Source organism: Marmota marmota, unplaced genomic scaffold (assembly GCF_001458135.2).
Source record: "Marmota marmota marmota unplaced genomic scaffold, marMar, whole genome shotgun sequence".
NCBI classification, from domain to species: domain Eukaryota; kingdom Metazoa; phylum Chordata; class Mammalia; order Rodentia; family Sciuridae; genus Marmota; species Marmota marmota.
The window spans coordinates 17,950,639-17,969,924 of record NW_025999998.1 but is presented as its reverse complement, the minus strand read 5'-3'; the positions used below and the strand labels follow the sequence as shown (position 1 = coordinate 17,969,924).

The 19,286-nt window shown below is 39.5% G+C and overlaps 1 protein-coding gene and 1 pseudogene across 3 annotated transcripts in view; one reads left to right on the top strand and one right to left on the bottom strand.

Moving 5' to 3' along the window:
* Positions 1-976: 976 nt before the first annotated feature.
* Positions 977-19,286, bottom strand: part of Pcsk5 (proprotein convertase subtilisin/kexin type 5) — a 448,718-nt gene continuing 430,408 nt past the window's right edge. For all 3 annotated transcript variants that reach the window (XM_015492940.2, XM_048806923.1, XM_048806924.1), the window contains 3 exons: positions 11,167-11,267; positions 8,701-8,887; positions 977-4,541 (listed from right to left, as the gene is read on the bottom strand). In XM_015492940.2, coding sequence (XP_015348426.1) covers positions 4,135-4,541; positions 8,701-8,887; positions 11,167-11,267 — 695 coding nt within the window. In that variant the 3' untranslated portion in view covers positions 977-4,134. The remainder of the gene's footprint in view (positions 4,542-8,700; positions 8,888-11,166; positions 11,268-19,286) is intronic.
* On the top strand, positions 17,841-18,415 carry LOC107148289 (annotated as a pseudogene).

The window sequence follows — 19,286 nt, the reverse complement described above, 5'->3', positions numbered from 1 at the left end:
TTGATAGTATGGTGAAGAACCTAGAAGCAAATCAATACCATTGAGCTATACATAGGGAAGCTAGAAAGTAAGGAGGGGCTAGGATTTTATAGGTGATAAATTTAGAATCAAACAATGGCAATATGTTGCAAAGTTGTGAGGTTTTTTGTACCAGGGATTATTGAACCCCTAAGGGTGCTTAACCACTGAACTGCATCCTCAGCTCCTTTTTTGTTTTATTTAGAGATGGTCTTGCTAAATTGCTTAGTCCTCCATAAATTGCTGAGGCTGGCGTTGAACTTGCAATCCTCCTGCTTTGATATCCCAAGTGCTGGGATTATAGGCATGTGCCATTGTGCCCTACTATTTCAAAGTTTTGCATGTCATAATTAGAATAGGTGATAAGGGAGGCTGAATGGGATGATCTGATGGATCTTAGAAACAACCTTTGTACAGAAAGAGGAAATATTGGGAGATAAGGAGATTGAAGTTCATCCATAATTCAGGTGGAAGTCCCAATGGTCTCATGAAAAAGGTGTTGGCCTGACTAAGGCAATAGTAACGGAGCTGAAAGACATTTAGACTGATTTTTAGGAGAGAAAATTCAGATTGATAAGACTAGTCTAATCATTGGATATAGGTATATAAAAAGGAGAAAATTGAGAACTCTTTTATTTTGCATCTCTTTCTTGGTAAATCATAATACTAAGCAAATAAAACATTTGCAAAAGCAGTCTCTTAATAAGCAAGTGTAGTTGGGCAGGGTGCCAGATGCTTGAAATACCCATCACATGGGAGGCTAAGGCAGGAGGATCACAAATTTGAGGCCAGCTTCAGCAATTTAATGAGGGCCTGCAAAACTTAGGGAGAACCTGTCTTAAAATAAAAATTAAAAAAAAAAAAAAAAAAAGACTGGGACATGGCTCAGTGGTTAAGTGCCCCTGGGTTCAATCCCCAGTACCAAAAAAAAAAAAAAAAAAAGGAGAGAGAGTCTTCATAGCATCACCTGGTCTTAATTTCATTTATTCACACTTTTAAAATTGCATTCCATGAATCAGAACCTTTTAAGCTCTTATCCAGTTTTTTAGTATATTTCCAGTTTTTGAGGATTCTCTTAGTATTTCCAAGTTATTTGCAAACAAAACCAAAGGTGACATTGTTTTCCAACCACATATTTACCTATTAAGACAGTTGTAAGCATAATTTTCAAAAGAAGTGAGAGAATAATGTGGCATGACTAAGCACAAACTTGTCAAACTTGCCAGTAGATGAGCACATGTGTTCTTTTCACTTCAGGTCACATAGAAGAAGAGCACAATTTTTCTTAGTGTTCAAGGTCATCACAACCTTGTTCAACCTTTAACTGCATATCATAAACACAGACTTTTCTTGGAAAACAATTTCCAGGCTATTGAAAAAAATGTCCAACTCAGTCTATCACAGTTTTAAAATTATCAAGGAACATGAACAACACAGTATAAGCAAAATTACTTGTTTCTGTAGGTTAACTCTGTACACTGCAATGGATAAGAAAATTCTCCCATTGATGTGATGATTATCTTACAAGCATTTTTAAGAAGAGAACTATCAGGACTTTAAATGGATTTTGAAGAGCTAATTTTAAATGATTAAAATTTTGGAAAGCATATCATATGTATGTATGATACAGAGGACCTCTGAAATTATTCTTTTTATTTTAGTATTGAGGATTGTACCCAGAAGCATTTTACCACTGAGTTACACCCCAAGCCCTTTTTATCTTTTATTTTGAGACAGGGTCTTGCTAAGTTGCTTAGGGCCTTGCTGAGTTGCTGAGGCTGGCTTTGAACTGGCCATATCCTACCTCAGCCTCCCAAGGAAGTGTAGCTTCATTGGAATCACAGTTCTGAACCTGCACCTGGCTCTGAAGAATTTTTTAAAGACAAGGTCCAAGCCAAATCTGACCCACCACCTGTTTTTGTACTTCTGTGAGCTAAGAATAATTTTTATATTTCTAATGGTTAAAAAAAATCAAAAGAAGAATAATATTTCATGATGTGTGACACTTATCTGAAATTCAAATTTCAGTGTCCACGAATAAAGTTTTATTGGAACACAGTCTTCCCATCCATAGGGTAGTGGCTGCTTTCACACTACCATGGCAGAGCCGAATAGTTATAGTAGAGATGTTTTAGCCCACAAGGCCTGAAGTAGTAACAAAAATCTGGCTCTTTCCAGGGAAAGCTTACTGACCCTAAGAACTTTCCTCTGAAGAAACACAAGCCTTCAGTAAACAGAAGTCTTCTTCATCAAAATTTCCCATGTCTGTGTCACATTGTTTAAAAAATATATGAATTTAGTGAATGAAGATCATACACTTCCTAGAAGGATATTGATGTCATAGAATACAATAATAGACATGTTTATTATATTTAGGATGCTTATTTTCCCATCTTATGTTAGTGGAGCATATTTATTAGAAACATGCACTTTAGGGTCACACTTATTGTTTGGAGTTTGGTGAGCTTTCTGTGACCTTGAACTAGTGATTTAGCCTCTTTTTTGGTACTGAGGATTGAACCCTGGATGCTTTACCACTGAGCTAGTCCTTTTTTAAAAATAATTTTTATTTTGAGACAGGGTATCACTAAGTTGCCCAGGGTGGCCTTGAACTTAATCTTCTTTCCTGAGCCTCCCTGGGATTATAGGCATGTGTCACTATGCCCAGCCCTGTGACTTAGCCTTTTGTAAACCTCAGGTTTCCTATAAAGGCAGGGCAATGACGACTCCAACCTGATAGACTTGTGATGTCAAGTGGGTAAGTGTGGTGATTTCTTTTCTTTCTTCCTTTCTTTCTTAGAGGAATTACTTAGCTTGATACCTGGTATACAGTAGGTATGCAGTATATTTTGACTATTGCCATCATCTGAAAATGTCACTTTCACTCTTTGTTGTCCCACTCCTAACAGTGCCTATAACTTCTTTGACAAGGAAATCCACAAGATTCTGCTGGTATACTTTGAAGTAGCCAGAGCCCCTCTCTCTGTATTACTATCTGCAGAAAAACTGTCCTAATTTGTATCTAAGAGCATACTTGTCAGGAGAAGGAGAAAAAGGGAAGCTTAGGAAGTCTAGAAACAAAACCACAGTGCTAACATGGTGGGAGGCTGTTTGACAGCTGGATTACAGCTTACAAGCAGAGCGGCACATTGGGATTATTCCCTCCTGTTAGACTCCATTCCAGCTTTCTCTATGGAGAGCCTGCATTTCTTTGATGGGTTTGTGGATGGAAGCTCCTCTGATTTGATAGCTAGTCTTTTTCTTAGAATGGATGATTTTTTTTTTTCATTTTATGTTAGGTTCACATTGCCATTTTTCTTTCATGATTTTCTACTACTAGAAAACTTCTTGGAGAATCACGGGGGTGTGGTTCTTAGAATCTTGGTGATTTTTTCACACTGGGCTTGCTACCATCTGCCTCCTGCCTGAGCCATTCTGCCCTCAGGATCATTATGGCTCTGTAAACCTTTGGATGAACCAGGGCCCAGCAAACTCGTAGTTCCTCTGCTATGATGCGTCTCCTCTTTTCTTTCCTCATTTCTAAATGGGTCCTGAGCCACCTCAGCCGAGATGCTCTTTTCTGCTCACCAGGGGACACTCTGGGAACAACAGATAAGAACACTTTTTTTCCTTGATTCTCACAAAACAAATCTCTGCCTAAACACAGCCAGAAGGGGAAAGAAATCCCTGCTAAGCCAACTCTTCCCCCCCCCCCCGCAAGTTATTTCAAGAAATATCAGAATTCTAAAAAGTAGCAGAGCTCCCCACAATGCAACTTGGAAACAGAATCCCTACTGGTCTTCTGCTCCCTCCCTATTTTTTAAAATCACATAAAAGAGTTAATTTTACTTCCTGCTTTGGTGTCTTCACATACCATTTTGAGGAAAATGCCTTTAAATTTTATCCTTGCTCCTCAATGATGGTTGAGCAGGAACTGTTAATTGAATTTAGTCACTCAAAACAAGCACAAAATATTTCAGCATTCTTACATATTCTGGTTGGATTCGTGGTTAAGAAGACAAACACATTCACACCTCAGCCTGGTGTGTGGATAAAACCAAAACAGTCATGCTCACAGGCATGCCCGTGAGAGGAAGGGATTGAGGTGGGCTGTGTCTACTGGAAGGAATAGCTCTCGTCATCATATTCCAGCTCATCTTCCTCCTCATCCTCCAGCAGTCCATATTTAAATTTTCGGTAGACCGTGCCATCTTGGCTCATGTAGACGATGTCATCATTATCATCCTCATCATAGTCCTGGTCCCTATACTCGATCATCTGGTCCTCTTCAAAGCTGGTGCCCTCGCCATAGCTGCTCTTATAGGAGGAGTATGACCTGGCAGGGTCAGCCAGCTTTTCATAACCGGCCTTTTGTACTGGCTGGACTCGGCCCCGAGACTTCCTCCAGACAAACACGGCAGCCCCCAGCAGAAGCAGTAACATGACGGAGGAGGTGATCAACAGAGCAGTCTTGGAGTGCTCAGCGGCAGACCCAGGCTCACTTCTTCCAAGGATGCACTCGTCTTTTGGAAGATGACCCCAAAGGCAGGGGAGAAAAGGAAAAGATGGCAGAAAAGAAACAGAATTGGGGAAATTAGTTTCTGAGGTAAAGAACATCATTAAAAAAAAAATCTAAAAATGTAAGAATCATGGTCTAATTTTCTTAGGAGGTACACCACCCTACAAAATCTTAGCATGTACCCTATGAGAGTCCCAGTCCATGCTTGATAAAACCACGCCACCCTTCTAGAACAAGGGTCAATTTGAGACCAAAGGGAGTTCCCTTATCTCCATCAGTCATGGGTCAGTCTCCAAATGTTCAGTGTATCAATTGATTCTTCTATTTCTCTCCTGAGAAAGTATTTCACCATGGTCCATGCTTTAGTATTGCTAAATGATATTCTGATTTTTTTCTAAGACTGAGTCCTCTCCCAGCTACCTATAAGCCTGGCCCACAACAACTATCCTACTCTTCCAGGGCAGGAGAAGATAATTTATAAAATTTTATCCTGTCACTGATTTCTATGACCATGTAGAGCCTTAGAAATTACTTAGACCAATTTATTTTTTGATAGTTGAGAAAATTAAGGCCATGGAGAGGAAATGAATTGTTACATTGTCAGAGACAAGACACTATGGAACAACCAGAATTCCAGTCCATTAACCTTAACTCCATGGGTTAATTCCAGTCTAGACACCTGAAGGAAACATAGTGTGACAACTGGTGCTTGGCTTCTTGGAGTTTTGTGCCACTTGCCTAGCAGGAACAGAAGTACTGTACCATTTAAATCCTGCCTACCAACTTGAGTGACAGGGCATTTCTCCTAGCATAATTAGGATTTCTGAAGTTAAGAATTTTGTCCCTTATTATCCATTGGCTTCTGTTTTGATGCCTTGACTGAGAACATGAAGTAACTGAAACAGTGCTGTAGAAGGAAGGATTAAACCATTACTTAGCAATAAGCTCCATTTTCTTACTTTACACTCATTTAGTTCAGGCAATATGACTTGAGTAATTTGCTTAATTTATTTCCTTTTCTTTAGCTCACCATATAGGAGTGTGAAAGAGTATAAAAAAGCTGGAAAAAAAAACAAACTATCAGACCAGGTTGGGTGTACAAGTTGTAGTACATAGTAGATTCTCCATAAATATTGATTGGACCACTTGGATCTGCCCCCAGGATTCTTTTATAGGAGATTCTAGATACATTTTACACATTAGCTTAATGAGTATAATAGTGGTACCAGGTATGATAATTTATGCTTACTAAATATCTTGATATTTATTAAGGTGATATTTCCAAATTAGATCCGATTCATCGCTGCTATGTATGTGTGTGTGTGTGTTTAACTTTTAAATATGACTTTATTTTATAGGAAGACTAGACAACATTAAAAATTACTTACAAATCTTTGATTTAGTGTGTGTGTGTGTATTTTTTACTAGTGCTAAACAATTTTTCTGTTTTATTCTTAAACTCAGGGGATTTTGCCTATCAAGCAGAATTCCCTCCTCTAAAGTAATAGCACACCTGGCACAGGGGCACATGCCTGTAATCCCAGCGGCTCAGGAGGCTGAGGCAGATGGATTGCAAGTTCAAAGCCAGCCTCAACAAAAGCAAGGAGCTAAGAAACCCAGTGAGACCCTGTCTCTAAATAAAATACAAAATAGGGCTGGGGATGTGGCTCAGTGGTTGAGTGCCCCTGAGTTTAATCCCCAGTACCCACTCCCCCCACAAAAAAACATAAAGTAACAGCGCTATCATTATTATATTTATCATTACCAACATGAGCACAGATTTTTTTCCCCTCTGAGGAAATACTGAAAGCACCAGAGAGATAGAAAAGCAATCTGTATAGAGCACTTTGAGGTAAATATCACAGGAAGCAAGGAAATCAACAAAAGACCTTCACAGGTTATCGGGGTGCCATGTGCAACCACATCTTACTCTTCATCTTAGGCTGCAGAGTCAGGGTCAGCCTCTGAGATGCAGTTTCTTTGAAGGGGCAGATTACCTCAGTTCATAAAGGAGCAAGTGAGTGAGAGTATTTGTTTCCCCCCTTTCTCTTTCTTCACATTTGCCTGCTAGACAAGCATTTTGCCACTAAGCTATACTCTAAGAATATTGGGACTTTGCAGAGTTGCCCCAGGTGACTCTTCAAGAATCACAGAGGAACCAGGAAACTAGACTAAATAGTTCTTTGTTGGGACAGATGTTCAGAAACACTACATGTGACAGGCACACACTTCTGGTTTCATTTAATGGCTTCCACGTAGTACCAGTTATTATTCTTAACTGACACAGCATGGATATTAGGCAGTCAGACCCTGAAGGTGGATGTGTAGGAGGAACTGGGGAAAACAGCTGCCCAAAGGGGTGGGAAAACTGAAGAAGGAAAGAATTGATTTTGGTAAAAATGATACTTAGAACCTAAATGAAAATGCTGATATGAAAATGAAAAATAGGGGCTGATAGTTCAGTGGTAGAGTGCTCGCTGGGCATGAAAGAGGCCCTGGATTTGACCCCACCCCATTCCAGCACCACAAAATAAAAATTAAAATTTAAAAAAAAATTTTTTAAAGTGTCTAGTAGTAGTTGTGGGTCTGGGATTTTCTTTACTTACACATGGACAGTCTTCCATAAATATTTGCTCAGGAAATAATATATCTGAACCCCTAGGAAATTATCTATTTCTGGACTAGGGAATATGTATTAAGAATATAGGAGCCAGGCCAGGAATAGCAGTGCATGCCTACAATCCCAGTGGCTCAGGAGGCTAAAGCAGGGGTATCAATAGTTCCAGGCCAGCCTCCACCATTTAGGAAGGCCCTAAGCAACTTAGCAGAAACCTGTTTCAAAATAAAGAAATAAAAAGGGTTGGGAATGTGGATCAGTGATAAAGCACCCCTGGGTTCAATACCCAGTATCAAAAAAAAAAAAAGAATATGCAAATCAGTTGCAGAGGTGTGTGCCTATTGTCTCAGCTATCAGGAGGCTGAGGTGGGAGGATCACCTGAGTCTAGAAGTTAGAGGCCAGTCTAAGCAACATAGTGAGACCCTATCTGAAATAAACAATACAGAATATGTTTTCCTTTTAGGAATCATTGCATTCAGGATGTTTCTAAGTTTGTGACTAACGAGAATCAAATATCAACATGGGTGGGGATAACAACATTGGAGGCTGGAAGACAGTTGAGGTCTGGAAGTTGGTGAAAGCAGTTTTGTTTCTTCTTTTTCCCCCATACCTCTCTCTTTTTCTCTGTACCAGGAATTGAACACAGGGGCACTTAACCACTGAGCCATATCCCCATCCTTTTTTTAAAATTTTGAGGCAGGGTTTTGCTAGTTTTCTTAGGGCTTTGCTAAATTGCTGAGGCTGGGTTTGAACTTGTGATCCTCCAGCCTGAGGCTCCCTAGTCACTGGGATTACAGGCATGCACCATTGGCTCAGTTTTGTTTCTTCTTAACCTTTAATGAAAGTTTATTTCTAAAATGCTCTAAGTCTCTAATGCAAGGCTTTGATTTGGGCTGACTTCCACTGAATGATTTTTCAACAGATTCAAGATAATACTGTATTAACCTCCTTGATTGCTAATTTCTTTCCTTTATTTTCCTCAAGAGGGAAGAATAAAAATAGAATGGGGTAAATGTATAAAGGTCAAATTCTAGACCTAGTTGAACTCTAACTTGGGGTTAGAGTATAGCAGTGGAAAGAACGTGGGCTCTGCTGTCTAAAAGACCCATTTTCTAATTCTAAATGAGCCTCTTAATATTGATGTAGACCTAGATAATCCAAATCCAACCCTTTGGGCTTCAGTGGTCTTATCTGTAAAGTGGGATCAATAATATCTACTGTGGGGGCTGGGGTTGTGGCTCAGTGTTAGAATGCTCACTTAGCATGTGCAAGGCCCTAGGTTTGATCCTCAGTACCACATAAAAATAAATAAATAAAATTAAAAAGTATAGTGTCCAACTACAACTAAAAAAAAAATTTAAAAAATAATATCTACTTGAGAACTGGGATGATGGGCACGAGGTTTCAAGTACAGTAGGCATGCAGCAGACTCTCAGTGAAAGATAGCCTGATTGATTTTCCTGAACTTTCCATCCTCCTCTTCTGTGGCTGTCATTGCTTTCTGAGGCCAGACCCTCCCTCTGCAGGCTGTCCCTGTCCCCTTACCCATGCTTTCCTGGCAGTCACAGCACTCCTGGGTGTTGGAGGGGCTGGAGGTGTTACAACAGTGGAGACAGCGTCTGTCGTCCATGTGCAGCAGCAGGGACGCGGGGCACATGGTGCAGTTCTTGGTGCCGGGGCCCTTGCATTCCATACAGCTCTCGTGGCATTTTTCACAGTTGAATTTCTCTCCCTGTTATGAATAATCAGGAGGTTGTTTATGAGTACAGAGGGATGAACAAGGTACTGGTATTTCCCAGTAAGAATTCCATCTTAAATATGATTTGTCAAGAACTATGTAATGTTTTGAACAACCAAGAATAAAAATTAAAAACACACACACACACACAAAGAATTCCATCTTGTCTCTATAAGGAGGCAAGCCTGTAGGTTCAGCAGAAAGATGGTGTGTTCTGGGCAAAAGACAGACACAACTGTCTACAACTGGATGAAGCCATTCCTGGGCCCTGACCTCTGACCCCTGCTCATAACAAGAGTAGGAGAACAGGCTTCCACAATAATTTATTATAAAGTGACAGCTTCTGTTCTCTCTCTCTCTCTCTCTCTTTTTTTTTTTTTTTTTTTTGGTACTGGGATTGAACCCAGGGGTATTTAACCACTGAGCAACATCCCCAGCTCTTTTTTATATATTTAGAGACAGGATCTCACTGAGCTGTTTAGGGCCTCGCTGAGTTGCTGAGGCTGGCTTTGACTTTGCCTCAGCCTCCCCAGCTGCTGGGATTACAGGTGTGTGCCACCACACCCAGCATCCTGTGCTCATCTTAAGACAGCTCAGGTCAGGTATTAGTTTTGTCTAGCCCACACTATGTAGCCTTAAACCATTTAAAACATTGTGCATTCATTTCTCACATTTCAAAAGTAGAATATTTCATATATAAATCAGTTCCTAATTTCTCTTTAAAATCTAGAAGACCTGTCAACTGGATTCAGCATTTTAACATGTTCATGTCACTGACAAAGTTGAGTGCCCCCCACTTTTTTTTTTTTGCTTTCCTGTGTGACACAATTCCCAGCATTTGCTATTATATCACCAACACGTAGGTAATGCTTCAATTTCCACTTTCCAGCAAGCTGGAACTGTGGTTTTTCGTTCCCCCAGTGTCCTTCCTTCACTCATGTACATTAGTTACCTGTGTAGCTTCCTTGATTACTGGATTCTTGTGGCTGGGACCCAGAATGATGTTAGTTGTGACTATGTAGCTAAAGCAATTAAATCTTATTAGGAAGAGAGTCCAGAGATGAGAAAAAAGTGGCTTCCCTCCTGACAAGTTGTTCTTTGCTTGGTGCTGGAATTGTGGGTCAGGAGAGATACCTTCCTATTCTACCTGTGTAACTTTGCAAGTTTGGTGAAATAGAAAAAGACGAACGGAGGGGCTGGGGGTATAGCTCAATGGCAGAGAACTTGTCCAGCATGTGCAAGGCCCTGGGTTCAGTTCTCAGCACCCTCCCCCAAAATTGCTTTCTTGAGCATCTTGGAATATTTTAGATACTGCTACACTGTTTTCTCAGCTGTTATTATCTCATCAAATCCTCTGGGTTCAGTTCCAGCTTTGTTATTTACTATTCTTGTGATATTTTAGAAAATTACTTAACCTCCATGAACTTAAGCTTCTCCAAACTGTGATGAGAGCTGGTGTCAGAATTTAAAGAGCACCTATATTCAAATAGATTCGTTTGTATTAATTTCACCATGGAGAGATTTACATGTTTCCTAAAGGTTGGAAGCACAATCAAGAAATTAGTATACTTGGCAAACCCAAGTGTTCTGTGGAAGCAAATCTCGATCCTTCTGAATATATTGTGCAGAAGAGGTGGAGCAAATGAAAGATCAACAGCAGCATGGATCCTCTTTTACTCAGATGTTTCTGGTTAGACAGCAGAGGGTAAGAGAGAAGAGATTTTGTATTTCTGACATAATAGTCTTACAAAGACTGAAACTTCTGTGGTCATGAATAACAGATGTAGGGTTCATTCTGAGGTCCTCATTACTTAACATCTCATTATTTATCTTAGATCTTCTAGATTTCTGTGCTTTACATAAAGGCTACAGGCACCATTATTTCATGATGTCATGAAGGATTTCACAATATTGGGTCTAAATTATAGTAAATGTAGGAATTTTAGAACTTTTTGACTGCCCAGAATGATATGCAGAAACTGAGTTCACATTCTCTCTAAAAAGGGCAGAAAGCCAGGTATGGTGGTACACACCTATAATCCTAGCGATTTAGGAGGCTGAGGCAGGAGGATTGTGAGTTTAAAGCCAGCCTCAGCAACTTAGCGAGGCCCCAAGTAACTTAGTGAGAACCTGTCTCAAAATAAAACATAAAAAGGGCTGGGAATGTGGCTCAGTTAAGTGCCCCTGGGTTAAATCCCTGGTACAAATATATATATATATATATATATATATATATATATGGCAGAAAGCACACTGCCCCAGCTCTCCAGTACCTCTCCCACTCTGTATTTTCCCACAAGACAGTCGGAGTTGCAGATTCCACCCATGAGGTGGTAGTTCCACACACAGGACAAGCAATCCGATCCTCCTTTTCCTGAAAGAAAAAAAAAATTCCAAGTTATTAGATTGAACCTTAGTTTCCCTTTCTTCCTTCTTCCTTCCTTTATTATTATTATTATTATTAGTAGTAGTAGTAGTAGTAGTAGTATTTGTGNTCTGTGCTCATGTTGGTAATGATAAATATAATAATGATAGCGCTGTTACTTTATGTTTTTTTGTGGGGGGAGTGGGTACTGGGGATTGAACCAAGGGGTCCTTATCCATTGAGCCATTGAGACTGTCTCATTAAGTTGCTTAGGGACTCACACTTGCAATCCTGCTGCCTCAGTCTCCTGAGTTGCTGGGATTACAGGCATGTGCCCCCATCTGGTCAGGAACACTAAAGGACAAGGACTATGTCAAGTAAATTGATGCAGGAGCCAGGTATAATGGTGCACACCTATAATTCCAGCAACTCAGGAAACTGAGGCAGGAGGATCGCAAGTTCAAGGACAGCCTCAGCAAGTCAGCAAGGCCCTGTCTCAAAATTAAAAAAGGACTAGAGATGAATCTTCAGTGGTAAGGTGACCTTGGGTTCAATCCCCGGTAACAAAAACAAACAAGAACCCCAGAATTTGAAGCAGAAAGATGACTTGCTTGAGGATATGGGGAAAAAAGCCTATAAGACAAAGTGAAGGCCTATGTGTTATCTAATTAGTCCAAATTAGGCAGACTCTGCTGGAAACTGCAGATTGGGGATGACAGATCTTTAATTACAGCAAGAGAAAGATTTTCAGAGAATAAGAAATCATGTAAAAAGTTTATAAAATCATTAATTGTCCTTCTGTTTATTGTTTAATTAGTGGGCAGGATGATGGCTGCTGATTTGGAGGAGGGTCCTTGTACTTGGTGTTGAGTAAGTCATGAATATACAGACAGCACTCATTTGAAGTTTGAGGGACAAAAATATTCAGTAGATCATGTTGTCCAGATTCTTAATTTTGGGACTGGTAGTGGTGATAGATTCCTTTGAAATTCTCTTGAGGGCTATAAAATCTCTCCTTAGAAATCTTAACACCCTGAGGCTGGGATGTAGTTCCGTGATAGAGCACTCACCTGGCATGTTCAAAGCCCTGGGTTCTAATCCTCAGCAGGACAGGGGGAAAAAATTGACATTCTTTGCAAGTACGTATTCATTTCTTCAACGATGGGAACAAACCTAGGGTCTTGTGCTTGCTAGCCACACCCCAATCCTATCCTGTTTATTAATGATGATTATTATTATTTTGGTGCTGGGGATTGAACTCAAGACCTTATGTGTGCTAGGCAAGCTCTCTACCCCTGAGCTACATCCCTAGTCCTATTTATTATTTTCACATACATGCAAATGTGGACATGCAATGTCAACCATCCAAGGTTACTTAGGTAATTTTAATAGTCAAGATTCAAACTCAGGTTTGCTGACTCACAGTCCAGTGCTCTTTCTACCACACTATCCACTTTAACATATGAACCATCAAACAGAAGAGGTCTGAACCTATCGACTGTTTCCTGTGGAGGCAACACCTCCTTTTCCCAATGCATACATCCCAAGAATGATGGATCCAAATATTTCCTTTTATGCAGTATCAAGGGACAGCTTCTGGAAAGAATTTGGGGGACAGGAGACCTGAACTCTAGTTCATGTTATGAGGAAAGGCCCTGGCATTTCTGCTAAAAGTTTCAAAGAATGAGTGTAAGAGAGGTGGGCATAGAATGTACCTGGCATTTCGAGTTGGAACTTGAGCAACGGGAAATATATCTTTCCATCAGGACCAGGCTCTGAAGGGTGGTTAGTTGAACTTGACATAAAACCAAGAGTTCTGTCCTTCACATTCAAAAAGGAGTTGACTTTTCCTGTCTTATTTGTGAGTTCAGTAATTTGAACTGTTGTTTCCATACAAAAATGAATCCTGAGCTCTGAACAATAACTTAGACAATAAACCTTTAGATGTATCTCCTCAGGTTGGGGGCTGTAGCTCTAGCTCTAGCTTTATACAGAATTTTTGTATCATCTGGAACACGATTGTGGTATGTGATCCTCTCTTCATTTTCTCATATTTTTCTAAAATAAAGCTTAAACGTCTTACTGTTAACCTTTTTAAATACAAGATTTAATTTTGGGGGGCGGGTACAGGGGATTGAACTCAGGGGTGCTTAACCACAGAGTCACATCTCCAGTTCATTTTTTAAAAAATATTTTATTTAGAGACAAAGTCCTCCTAGGTTGCTTAGTGCCTCACTAAGTTACTGAGAATGACTTTAAACTCATGATCCTCCTGTCTAAGCCTCCTGAGTTGCTGAGATTACAGGGGTACACCACCATGCCCAGCCAAAAATCTATGTTTTTAATGAAGAGAAATTAAGGATGACATGTGATCTCACCTACATGTGGAGTCTTTAACAATGGAATTCATAGAAGCAGAGAGTGGCTACCAGCAGAGGCTGCAGGGGTGGGAGGAATTAGACGATGTTGGTCAAGAGTACAAAGTTTAGTCAGGAGACATACATTTTTTGAGATATATTATACAGCGTGGTTAATAACAGTGTATTGTAAATTTCAAAATTGCTGAGAGTAATTTTGGATGTATTTAGTCCAAAAACTGATAATTATTTGAGGTGATGGATGATGAGTTAATCAGCTTGATTTAATCCTTGCACATTGTGTGTATGAATATCACTTTGTACCCCACCATACATGCAATTGTAGTTTGTTAATTTATAGTAAATTAAATTAAGGATATGAAAAGGGGGATGGAGGCAGGGACAAGGTTAGATCACAAAATTTATACTTTAAAATTAGTTACATTACAATGAGTTCTTTTCTTTTTCTTTTTAGTGGTGTTCAGGATTGTTCCCAGGACCTTACTTATGCCAAGTATTTGCACCACCACTGAGTCTTTTATTATTAATAATTAATTATTTATTTTTACTGGGGATTGAATCCAGGGGTGCTCTACCACTGAGCTACATACATCTCCAGTTCTTTTTAGTCAGTTTTTTTTTTTGCTGCTGCCACTGAAAGACCCAATCAGAACGAATTAAATGGAGGAAAGGTTCATTGGTTCATTTAGGGACTCATGGTTTAGAAGTCTCAGTCCATAAGTGGATGGCTCCATTCCTTGGGGCTCAAGGTGAGGTAGGACATCATGGTGGAACAGTGTGGCAGAGGGAACCAGCTCACATGGTGATCAGAAAGCAGAGAGAGAGAGAGAGACTCCACTCTCCAGATACAGAATATATACCCATGGCCACGCCACGCTCCCATGAACTACTTCCTCAAGCCACACCTGCCTCCAGTTACTACTCAGTTAATCCCACCAGGGATTAATTCACTGATTAGATTAATGCTATAACCCCATCATTTCTCCTCTAAATCTTCTTGCATTGTCTCATACGTGAGCTTTTGGGGAACAACACATCTAAACCATAACAATGAGGGTCTTGCAATGTTGCCCAGGCTGGCCTTGAACTTGTGATCCTTCAGTCTTGCTACCTGAGTGGCTGGGATTACTCGTGTGTGATGCTGTGCCCAGCTTTACTTTATTTTTAATCAACATATGATTATACACTTTATAGGTACAATGTGATGTTTCCATATGTACGTGTATCATATAATGATCAAATCAGGATAGTATATCCTTCAACTCAAATATTTATTGCTTACTTGAAGATTCAAAATTCTCTTTTCTATCTATTTTGAAATATACATTATTATTGACTATATAGTCACCCCACTGTGTAATGGAACACTGGAACTTACTCTTGGTCTAACTGCAACTATGTGAGGGCCACTCTCCTCCCTCACTCCTACTAATTTGGCTATGGCCCAGACCTGAGGTAATACCTAAAGTACCTGTCATCTTAGGGTGACAGATCAGTGACTATTTATATACCCAACACTGATTTACTGCAAAACCTGTACACTTAGGGACAAAGTATCTTTCACAAATGTGAAGTTTGTTAATTTTAAGAATTTTTTTTATTGTTTTCATGTTTAAGACCCTAAATTTATTATTATTGCTAAGGAGCCCTGGGGCTGAAAAGACAGGCATTTTGGCATTTCCTTAAAATTTAGAGCAGCTCACCATCTGCTTTCCCTCAGAATGACTCCCCTGGGATGCCTTCAACAAATCCAGACCAGCCCCTGGGTCCGGCTGTGCGCACCGCTCTACACAGAGAGGGGCAGCTTGGGAAAGTTAGGGGCTTTGGTTATCCAGTCTGGATTTTTATTCCAAACAATTTTATGAGGAGGATAAATTAAAAAGTTAAGTGTGCACAGGCAAGAAATGAACTAATTAAGGAGGCACCAGTTGCACACAAAGGTATACATTAGGCCTGAGCTTGCTGTGTCTCCCCACTCCCTGTCCTTGGTGCTATTACGATTTTTCTTTTTAACATCCTAAAAATATTGGTCAGGGCTGGGGATATAGCTCAGTCGGTAGAGTGCTTGCCTTGCATGCACAGGCCCTGGGTTCAATCCTCAGCAACCCCCCCCCCCAAAAAAAAAGACTCTAAAAATATTGGTCAAAAAGAATGAAATAGAATTTGACAAATATCTTTTTTGGGGGGGTTGCCAAACTTTTTCTGCTATTCTCAAGCATCCTCATTTCTTAGTATGATAGTTAATAATTTTAGAAGGAATTTACCCTTTGTTTTTCTACCCAAGTTATAACCTAATAGAAAAACCTGTCCCTAAATGTTGTAATCTACATGTTGCAGCACGAGAGGACAGCACCAGATTCTCCATTCAAGGGCATGTGAGATGTGAAAAGAAAGGATAACAGAACAAATGAGCATCACAGACAGAAAACTTCAAATAGGCAAGTTCCAGAGTTTAAGCAAAATCTAGGAAAAGACACAAACACTCAGATGTCTTCAGAATTCACCCAAACACTCTCAGAAATCCCTGGAATACTATATCAGGGACACTGTGTTTGATGAACTTTTGAGCTTGGGAATGCTCAAAACCATCATTCTTAAAATCATTCAGGAAATATGAAACCCAATTTGAGAAACTGTATAGTTTTTCAAATTATGCTTATGATATCACTAATGTTTTCCCCAATCTCCATAAAAATGTTTCTTTCTTTCTTCTTTGGTACTGGGGATTAAACCCAGGGGTGCTGAGTTATATCCCCAGACCTTTTTATTTTGAGACAGAGTCTCACTAATTTGCTGAGGCTGGCCTTGAATTTGTGATCCTCAGCCTCCTGAGTTGCAGAATAAAGAATCAAAACAAAATCTCTCATAAGACAAACACTCCAAAGAATACGTTAAGGAAGATAACAAGGGCTGGAAATGCAGCTCAGTGGTGGAGTGCTTACCTAGCCTGTGCAAGGTCCTGGACTCCATTCTTAGTGCATACACACACACACACACACATACACACAAACCACACTCAGCAATTAGAATATGAATTCACTTCAGATAGTATTAATTTCATCGAAAAGTCTATCAAAGGCTTCAAAATTAATATTTAAGATACTAAAAAATAAATGACATAACATCCACACATATATTAAATTATGAAACAAACAGGAAAATATAAAATTAAAATAGGCATAAAAAGAAATGATTAATATCTTAAAAATAAAATAATCACCTAAATTAAATATAATAAATGGTGTGGAATTTAGACTAAACACACTCAGAAACAAATAGAAATAGAAGAGAGGGGGAAATAGAACAGAGGCTGAAGAATTATTCTAGTAGAAGTCATAAGCAGTCAAAGAGATAAACTATAAAGAAGGAGACATAGAAGATAGAATAAGAAACTCTAGATTATGTTTAGTAGGAGTTCTAAAAAAGGAGGTTGGAAGAAAGGATGGAGAAGCAATATCTGAAGATCTAATAGCTGAACATTTTCCAATTTACAAAAAGACATTAGGATTAATTTGCTTCCTACATGTGTATCCGTTTATTCAATGCTTTATGAGCACTTACTATGTGTTGCACTTTGGACTAAGCAGGAGACACAAAATGAATGTTGTATAATCCTTGCTCACACTAGAGAAACTATTAGTAGGAGAGAAGGATGTGTTTAATTAAAATCTAAAAAAATTGCTGCAATAAATTGTTCAACTCCAGAATTAGGAAGAAGGAGGAAGATGACTTTTGGGAGGGCTAAGAGAAGCTCCACAGAGCAGCTGTTGTCCAAGCTGAGTTTCTGAGAATTCCCTAGAGCGCTGTTCCTCAGGAAGAGGAACAAGGAGGCATGAAAGAGCACGGCATATCTGGTGGCTCTAGAGTGGCTCTGTGTAGTCCCAGGTGGGTCTAGAATATACAGAAGAAGAGTTAAAACAAAAGTTTACTGTTTTTGTTGTTGTTTTGGTACTGGGGATTGAACCCAGGGGTACTTACACACTAAGCCACATTCCCAGCCCTTTTTATTTTTTATTTTGAGTCAGGGTCTTGATAAGCAAGTCTGGCCTTGAACTTGCAATCTTGCTGGGATTATAGGCATGTGCCACCATGTCTGGTGAAGACTGAAATTTAAGAGACTGAACGGAGAAAGATTTTAAGCACCTTTAAAAATAAAGAACATTTACTCTTTCTGCCGTCTTTCCATGTCTCCATAACGGTGTGCATGAATGTCCTGGCTGATGCTCTCAAGAGCATCAATAATGCCCAAAAGAGAGGTAAGTGCTAGATCCTTATTAGGCTGTACTTCAAAGTCATCATCCATTTTCTAACCATAATGATTAAGTCTGGTTACATGGGTGAATCTGAAATTATCAATGACCACAGAGCTAGGAAAGTTGTTGTGAACCTCACAGGCAGGTTAAACAAGTGTGGAGGGGTCAGTTATAGATTTGATGTGCAGTTCAAAGACCTAGAAAAATGGCAGAATGATCTGCTCCCATCCTGCCAGTTTGGTTTCACTGTATTGACAGCCTCAACTGGCATCACGGACCACAAAGAAGCAAGGCAGAAACACATAGGAGGGAAAATCCTGGGATTCTTTTTCTAGGAAAGTAAAACATACATACAAATAAGATGCCTCAATGGGAAAAAAAGGGGGGCAACATTGATTGCATGTTCATTGAAGGGCTGTATATAAATGCATGTTCACAAACGGGATGACTTAGGGATACAAAAAGGGTCTCTTCCAGAGAAAATTCAGTGCAATGCCCATCAATATTGAAAGCATTTTAAAAAATGAAGCAACTGATTACAGAATTTTGTTAATAGTAGCTGGATGCAGTGGCATATGCCTTGTAATCTCAGTGACTTGGGAAGCTGAGTCAGGAGCATTACAAGTTGGACGTCAGCCTGGACAACTTCATGAAGCCTTGTTTTAAAATAAAAACCAAAAATAGTTGGGGTTAAGCTGGGCATGGTAACACATGCCTGTAATCCCAGAGACTCAGGAGGCTCAGGCAGGAGGATTCCAAGTTTGAGGCCAGCTGTGTAACTCATTGAGACTTTATCTCAAAAGAACTAGGGATGTAGCTCAGTGTTTATTTAATCCCTACTACTGAAGAAATAAACAAACAATGGGCTGGGGATGTGGCTCAAGCTGGCATGCGTGCGGCCGGGGTTCGATACTCAGCACCACATACAAACAAAGATGTTGTGTTCATCGAGAACTAAAAAATAAATATTAGAAAAAAAAGAGAAATAAACAAACAAACCAAAACCAAAAACTAAAAAGGGCTGGGATATAGCTCAGAGGTAGAGCATGTGCCTAGCATGTTGAGACCCCTGGGTTCCATCCCCACTACTGGAAAGAAAAAAAAAAAAAGATCTATCTATCATCTATCTATCTATCTATCTGAGATAATTTTAAAGCAGAACAGTTATGTACCTTACCAGTCATTAATACTTACATAGAAAGTTTTATCAATTAAAACATTACAGAAGCATTTATTTCTTACATGTTAAGAATAATTAATTCACTGTGGGCTGGGGCTGTAGCTTAGTGGTAGAGCACCTGCCTTGCACATGTGAGATACTGGGCAATCCTAAGCACAACATAAAAATAAATAAATAAAGGTATTGTGTCCATCTACAATTTATATATATATATATA